Here is an 8,007-nt window from a genome sequence, read left to right as displayed (position 1 = left end):
ACTTCTTACATGTTGAACACAAATACCTGTACTTTCTACTTCTTACATGTTGAACACAAATACCTGTACTTTCTACTTCTCACATGTTGAACACAAATACCTGTACTTTCTACTTCTTACAAGTTGAACCCAAATACCTGTACTTTCTACTTCTTACATTTAGAACACAACTCCCTGTACTTTCTACTTCTTACATGTTGAACACAAATACCTGTACTTTCTACTTCTTACATTTAGAACACAAATACCTGTACTTTCTACTTCTTACATGTTGAACACAAATACCTGTACTTTCTACTTCTTACATGTTGAACACAAATACCTGTACTTTCTACTTCTTACATGTTGAACACAAATACCTGTACTTTCTACTTCTTACATGTTGAACACAAATACCTGTACTTTCTACTTCTTACATGTTGAACACAAATACCTGTACTTTCTACTTCTCACATGTTGAACACAAATACCTGTACTTTCTACTTCTTACAATTTGAACACAACTACCTGTACTTTCTACTTCTTACATGTTGAACACAAATACCTGTACTTTCTACTTCTTACAAGTTGAACACAAATACCTGTACTTTCTACTTCTCTCATTTTCCAAACAGGCTGGTTCCTTTAGTTTGAATGTGTGTTTGGTGGCGTGATCATTATTATTTAGAGTCATTGCGTGCCTATTGATTTGAACACGATCCGTGTATCCATCATTTCCTGGTCTTCTCTAAAGAAGAGGGACCAATGAAAACGTTGTCATGTTGCCGTTGTTCAGCATGGAAACATTCATTAGCTAACAATGACATTATTGTTCTATTAATATAAAGGGAGGTCAGGTACTCTTTAAAACAGCTGCTAGTTATGGGTACTTTTTACTGAAGTACATTTCAAAGCCTCTTTACTTTGACTTGAGTAAAGAAGTTTAGTCAGTACTTCTACTTTTACCAGAGTATTGTTAAACACAAGTATCTGTACTTCTACTTGAGTAAAGGATGTGAGTACTTTTGCCATCTCTGCTGCAGAGACACAGACGTAGTCGTTTGTTTAATCAGAAAACAATTTGCCTTTTAACACATGATATGGGCATACATTACGTTACGAAATGAAACACAGCAAAAACTAAAATACATCAGAAAAGAAAAAGAGATGAAGAAAACTAAACTGATGAACAATAATTCAAAGTATGACGTTTTTACACCGTATACATTTTTACTACTACCTACCTTGTGTTTTCAAAATACCGTTAAAAGTGTTTTTATACCCATCGATAGTTCATACTGCATCTAGTTTTTAGTTTTCATATCTGTCATATTTATATTCGTACATTATATCTATACTACAATGCACTGCTTCTTTTTGCTAACTTCTGATCTGATGCTAAGTACGTTTTCTTATTCCAATACATTTACTATAAAGTTGAATCTAATCTAATAATGGATACATCATTCATTCTAATTTCATGGTTATTTATTTTCTATCTATTTCCATACATTTTACAAAACCTTTCCATTTCGAGTTTATTAAGTTATTAACTTTTAACCAATTTCTTGTAATGTGTTTGATAACTGCTTCTTTTAGGACGAGGTACAGGTAAGAATAATTATTTTTCTTTTTTTTTGGTGTTTTATCAAGTAGTAGGATACGTGTGTCGTACGTATGTTTATGTCTTGAGCTTAAAAGGGGGAGCTGGAACCAGAATGAAAAAATGTAGATTATGTCTTTAATCTACAACTATTAATACATCATTAAATCAAAAAACGATTTCCACTTTAATGTTTTCTACCATAGTTCAGCTCTCACTCACCCATAGGCAACAATACTCCAATCAACGTAGTGATTTGATATGGACGAGGCAGTGAAGACCTTTCTAACCTGGAAGAAAGTCAAAAAGTACGATTAACAACAGTTTTAAATGCACGCGTGGGCTCTAGACGCGGTGACAGGTTGCACTGACCTTTGACTTTAAGACTGAGGTCAGAATGATGGAGAACGCAGAGTTCTCGTGCTGAAGAGACTGGTTGTACTTCAGACCCTTCAGCTCCACCGTCTCCATGAAGTAATGCTGCTCCTGCACCATGTAGCCTGCAAGAGGAAACAATCAATCCTTCACATCATAAGTAAGATGTTATGTTTTGTGTAGTTTTTTGTGCTGTGATTTCAACCCTATGTATATTCAAGTATTCAAGTTTATCTTAAAGGACAGAGAACAAGAAATGATTGGTAGATGGGAGTGTTCGTACATCCCCAAATTGAAGTCGTTGGTCGTTTGCTAGTTTTTAATGGAGGCGTGTGTTGGTGGGTTGTGTGTTGGTGGGTTGTGTGTTGGTGGGTGGTGGGTTGTGTGTTGGGGGGTTGTGTGTTGGTGGGTTGTGTGTTGGTAGGACGTGTGTTGGTGGGTCGTGTGTTGGTGGGTCGTGTGTTGGTGGGTTGCGTTGGTGGGTTGCGTTGGGGGGTTGCGTTGAGGGGTTGTGTTGGGGGGTTGTGTGTTGGTAGGACGTGTGTTGGTGGGTCGTGTGTTGGTGGGTCGTGTGTTGGTGGGTTGTTTGTTGGTGGGTTGTGTTGGTGGGTTGTGTGTTGGTGGGTTGTGTGTTGGGGGGTTGTGTGTTGGTGGGTTGTGTGTTGGGGGGTTGTGTGTTGGTGGGTTGTGTGTTGGTGGGTGGTGGGTTGTGTGTTGGTGGGTTGTGTGTTGGTGGGTCGTGTGTTGGTGGGTTGTGTGTTGGTGGGTTGTGTGTTGGTGGGTTGTGTGTTGGTGGGTTGTGTGTTGGTGGGTCGTGTGTTGGTGGGTGGTGAGTTGTGTGTTGGGGGGTCGTGTGTTGGTGGGTCGTGTGTTGGTGGGTTGTGTTGGTGGGTTGTGTTGGTGGGTTGTGTTGGGGGGTTGTGTATTGGTGGGTTGTGTGTTGGTGGGTTGTGTGTTGGTGGGACGTGTGTTGGTGGGTCGTGTGTTGGTGGGTTGTGTGTTGGTGGGTTGTGTGTTGGTGGGTTGTGTTGGTGGGTCGTGTGTTGGTGGGTTGTGTGTTGGTGGGTTGTGTTGGTGGGTTGTGTGTTGGTGGGTTTTGTGTTGGGGGGTTGTGTGTTGGGGGGTTGTGTGTTGGTGGGTTGTGTGTTGGTGGGTTGTGTGTTGTGTGTTGGTGGGTTGTGTGTTGGTGGGTTGTGTGTTGGTGGGTTGTGTGTTGGTGGGTTGTGTGTTGGTGGTTGGTGGGTTGTGTGTTGGTGGGTTGTGTGTTGGGGGGTCGTGTGTTGGGGGGTTGTGTTGGTGGGCGGTGGGTTGTGTTGGTGGGTTGTGTGTTGGTGGGCTGTGTGTTGGTGGGCGGTGGGTTGTGTGTTGGTGGGTTGTGTGTTGGTGGGTTGTGTTGGTGGGCTGTGTGTTGGTGGGTTGTGTGTTGGTGGGTGGTGGGTTTTGTTGGTGGGTTGTGTGTTGGGGGGTTGTGTGTTGGGGGGTTGTGTGTTGGTTGGTTGTGTGTTGGTGGGTGGTGGGTTGTGTGTTGGTAGGTTGTGTGTTGGTGGGTGGTGGGTTTTGTTGGTGGGTTGTGTGTTGGGGGGTTGTGTGTTGGGGGGTTGTGTGTTGGTTGGTTGTGTTTTGGTGGTTGGTGGGTTGTGTGTTGGTGGGTTGTGTGTTGGTGGTTGGTGGGTTGTGTGTTGGTGGGTTGTGTGTTGGGGGGTCGTGTGTTGGGGGGTTGTGTTGGTGGGTCGTGTGTTGGTGGGCGGTGGGTTGTGTTGGTGGGTTGTGTGTTGGTGGGCTGTGTGTTGGTGGGCGGTGGGTTGTGTGTTGGTGGGTTGTGTGTTGGTGGGTTGTGTTGGTGGGCTGTGTGTTGGTGGGCGGTGGGTTGTGTGTTGGTGGGTTGTGTTGGTGGGCTGTGTGTTGGTGGGCGGTGGGTTGTGTGTTGGTGGGTTGTGTTGGGGGGTTGTGTGTTGGTTGGTGGTGTGTTGGTGGGTTGGTGGGTTGTGTGGGTTGTGTGTTGGTGTTTGGATCAGGGGGTCACAGGTTCAAACCCCACTGCAGTGAGCATGTCGTTGTGTCCCTGAGACACTTCACCCCAAATTGCTCCTGTGGGGATTGCCCACAGTATTGAGTATGTAAGTCGCTTTGGAATGTAATGTAATGTTTAATGATTTTTAATAGTTTCTTTAATTTTGCATATTGACGGGCTAATGTGCCATTTTATTCATGTTTTACAGCTGTATTTATCTACCTGTATTGTCTGTGTTTTATCTGTTCTTAAATAAAATGGACAACCTGCACACCTGTTTTTTTTGTCTTTGACACTGTAGTGTTGTTTAAGAAAAATGAAAATAAAGTTTACATTTTTTTTAAATAAAGTTAAGTAAGATATTATGACTCTTATGTTGCACATTCCTACTCCAAACGACCTCTTTTTAAATCTGCACAGCTCTCTCCTTTGAATATAGTATTTTTCTATTTGACTGTACTGTAGCTGTACTCTTCTTTCTGTCTTTGTATGCACCATTTACACCAAAGCAAATTATTCTTATGCGTAAACTTACTTGGTAATAAACACAATTCTGAAGTTTAGAAATAGCTTATCATAGAAAAGTCTAATTCAGTGATTCTCAAAGCAAAAGAGAATCACTGAAAATAGCCATTTTGTATTCGGCTATAAAAAATGGTTTCCTCGTTGAAAAAAGCAAACCTACACATTGAGACATTTTGTGCCGAATAGACAGGTTTAGTGTAAATCTGAATACTTTGTCCACCTCTGGTTATGATCACGAGAGGATCCATCAAACGACTCACCAATGAACAGGCCTACAAACACCCCGATGAGGAGGAAGAAGAGGAGGAAGGCGATGACGGTGCTCCTGTAGCAAGCAGGGCTGGAGGAAGCATCCTTCTTCGCCTCCATGTTGGAATCACAACACCAACCTCACAACTCTCTGACCACTGAACCCTGCCTCATAACGCCGGACACACAAAACGATCCAGTCCTGGTAGAACACACACAATACAAACACACACATGTATATTACAATATGGGAGTTAGAAGAAGTACACACCCTTTACTTAAAGAGGGCCTATTCTGCTTTTGGGGTTTTCCTTTTCTGTAAGTGTGTAATATAGGTTTTAGTGCCTCCCCCTGCTAGAAACCCCTCCATTGGACTCCTTTTTTTACTTCTGGAACAAAGTGACGTCACAATGTAACACTCGTGCTTCCATTGGTTAGCGCACCAACACATTGTACGTGATAGGCTAAGGGGCGGGGCATCTCTAAGCTGTGGACCCATGGGTGTAATTTCCACTGGGGATAGGGGCATGTCCCCCCACTTTTCAAAATCCCGTTTGTATGGCACGAGCGTATTTTGTGTGAGTGTGCGAGCAAGAGAGAGCAAGAAAGAGAGAGAGAGAGAGCAAGAAAGAAAGAGAGAGAGAGGGAGAGAGAGAGAGAGAGAGAGAGAGAGAGAGAGAGAGAGAGAGAGAGAGAGAGAGAGAGAGAGAGAGAGCGAGCACACCAGTTACGGTTGTTGTTGTAGACTCTGGTGCTAGAGCTAACAGAGATTAGAAGCTGTTTCAACAATAAGGAGAGGGAGAGTTCTCTCCTGTCGGACTGAGAGAGATAACGTCAGTTTAGGTGAGGTAAAGGGCTCACTGAGGGATTAGATTGTAAACTTTAGTCTAAGTTATCTCAGTGGGTCTCAAACGGTTTGGTCATCTATGTAAACAAATATTTCCATCTATTTAATATAGTTGTAAAAAATGCAAGGACCCCCTGTTTTGTGTGTCCCCCACTTCTCAAACCAAAGTTACATCCTTGTGGGCCAATAGCAACAGAGCTGGCCGGCTAACCAATCAGAGCAGACTGTGCTAAATCAGACAATTTTGTAATTGTGACTGTAAATCACAGTATGAATTATGTATTATTTCCCACTGCAGAAACACAGTGATACTATTGGAGACTGGAAATGCCGTAAAATTAGGCATTTTAGACTAGAGGAATGGTGTGGATGTACAACAGTATACAGAATGCATATGATATAAAGGACAATTTGTGATTTTTAATGCATTACACTATGACTTATGTATTGTGTTCCACTGTACTGCATTAAAACAAACAACACTACTTAAATAACATAGTTGGTTCATCTTCTCACAAAGTCAATAAATACTGAAATATATTTAGAATTCTACAATGATGCTTAGGATGTTTCCAAAGTGTAAGAAATACAGTCCCAGTATTCATACAACCAAAAAAATTGAAATGTAGCTTGCTGGTCAGACGTTGCTTATCTCAGATCATGCACATTTGACAAAATACCGGGATAATGATTATAAAGTCATGAGGAATAAATACACAAAAACATTTAGCAGTGATTGTGTTCGGTGGAGCAGGCTGAGGTTGTGCGTAAAAGAGACCACGGAAGCCATGTTGCTGCCTGTCCATTAGATATGGACAAACGCCACACTAAAACAACAAAAGTTACCTTCCCCTTAAAGTCCACAGATAAAAGAATACTAAGGGAATCACTCGACTCATGGAGAATATTCCCCGCACCAGTGAATTACGCACGGATGTCGCTCCAGGTGCATCCCAGCGTGGAGCATTAAACAATAAAGGCTTTATGTCCGCAGGTAAACTCACTCACCTCTTTCTTCTCTCCGGACACATCCACGGTCTCCCACAGTGTTGTGTGACACAGGAGCAGATGACCTGGATGGAGGACAGAGGTCCGCTATTTGTTCCAGCTGCCCGGGGGCGTGCCGCAGGTGGATCCCCGTCCGCAGTTTACTTTAGCAGGTCGGCTCGGCTTCACAAATCCCCGGCCGACCCTCCTCCCATCCTCGGGCCTGATCCCCTTCGGTTACACCCCGGTGTGCTCAGGCATTTTCTCCTGACTCCTGTCACCTCACAAGCTCTGCCATAATCTCCAGGTTAACAACAAACATGGGTTACTCCTTTTTTACGCAACACTGTAAAACGATGTAGGAAAGTTAAGGAGCATGCAACATGTCCTGAGTGTCTGCAGCCTGCCTGTGATCCATATCTACAGTGAGAGTGGTCATAGAGGAGGGGCGAAGCCTGCTGGAATTCTGCACAACACCTGGCACCACATCCGGGTCCTTTTACGTGGATCACAGTCCCTCTAATCTGCCATTACTGCGAATGTATTACACTTCTGCACTTAAGTAAAAGTGAGAGGAAGTGAGGGAAGATAAAGGCTTGCTGGCCATTCATTAAATACATTTACTCAAGTACTATACTTAAGTACAATTGTCTATGTATATATTTATTCCACTATATATTTATATGAAAACATAGGCTACCTAGAGATTTAGCTTCTTTTATTGGTCATTTTCCAAAGCATATTATTATTTTAATTTAATTAAAAAATATATTTTCGTCCCTCCATGATCCCATGGTATGGAGCACTAAGAGAACATGTAGTAATAAAATAAAATAATAAAAAATATATTAAATAATTATTAGGTAATATATGTCATACTTCGTCCCTTACTGCAGTTTCTTTTTAAATTCCCAATACTATGATGATATAAAAATAGAGAGCAAAGCAGCAGCTATCATATAATCCCTCGTGAGTCCCCTCCTGTAAAAACCAACAAGGGTGACAGTAGTTATAACTACACATCTCTCCATCAGTGTGCAAAGGCTTCAGTGGATTTCTTTCACACACACACCTTTATCCATTGAAACACTTTAAAGTCGCAAGCAAACACTTCTGTTCTTCTGAAAAAGTGGACGAGCTGCAGCCAATCAGGTGGTTTGTCCACAGAATACCATTACATCTTAAAGAAGTCCCTGGACTGGTCTGCAATATTTGGCCAGTGCTATGAAGTGTATGACGTGATCTACTGGTTAGTGTGATTATTAAAGGGCCGCATGTGTACATTTTCAGCAGCCAACTCAAGGTGAATTGTTTTAATATTTATCTCCACAAATTAGGTGACATTTTTGCGAGATTCAGGATTCTTACACCTTTTCCAAAGTCAAATTCAAGCACTTTTAAGGTGCATTTCAAGCTTATCAAGCATGTTAC

At 42.3% G+C, this 8,007-nt stretch overlaps 1 protein-coding gene across 1 annotated transcript in view; it reads right to left on the bottom strand.

The window, feature by feature from the left end:
• The window catches only part of tmprss9 (transmembrane serine protease 9), a 24,275-nt gene extending 16,268 nt beyond the window's left edge, over window positions 1-8,007 (bottom strand). The window contains exons 1-5 of the mRNA XM_079684965.1: window positions 7,649-8,007; window positions 6,598-6,877; window positions 4,754-4,944; window positions 1,955-2,082; window positions 1,805-1,872 (exon numbers count right to left, since the gene is read on the bottom strand). Coding sequence (XP_079541091.1) covers window positions 1,805-1,872; window positions 1,955-2,082; window positions 4,754-4,862 — 305 coding nt within the window. The 5' untranslated portion in view covers window positions 4,863-4,944; window positions 6,598-6,877; window positions 7,649-8,007. The remainder of the gene's footprint in view (window positions 1-1,804; window positions 1,873-1,954; window positions 2,083-4,753; window positions 4,945-6,597; window positions 6,878-7,648) is intronic.

This window comes from Notothenia rossii (assembly GCF_949606895.1).
Source record: "Notothenia rossii genome assembly, chromosome: 1".
In the NCBI taxonomy this organism is placed as follows: domain Eukaryota; kingdom Metazoa; phylum Chordata; class Actinopteri; order Perciformes; family Nototheniidae; genus Notothenia; species Notothenia rossii.
The sequence above is the reverse complement of the archived record's forward strand: the minus strand, read 5'-3'. Positions and strand labels throughout refer to the sequence as shown.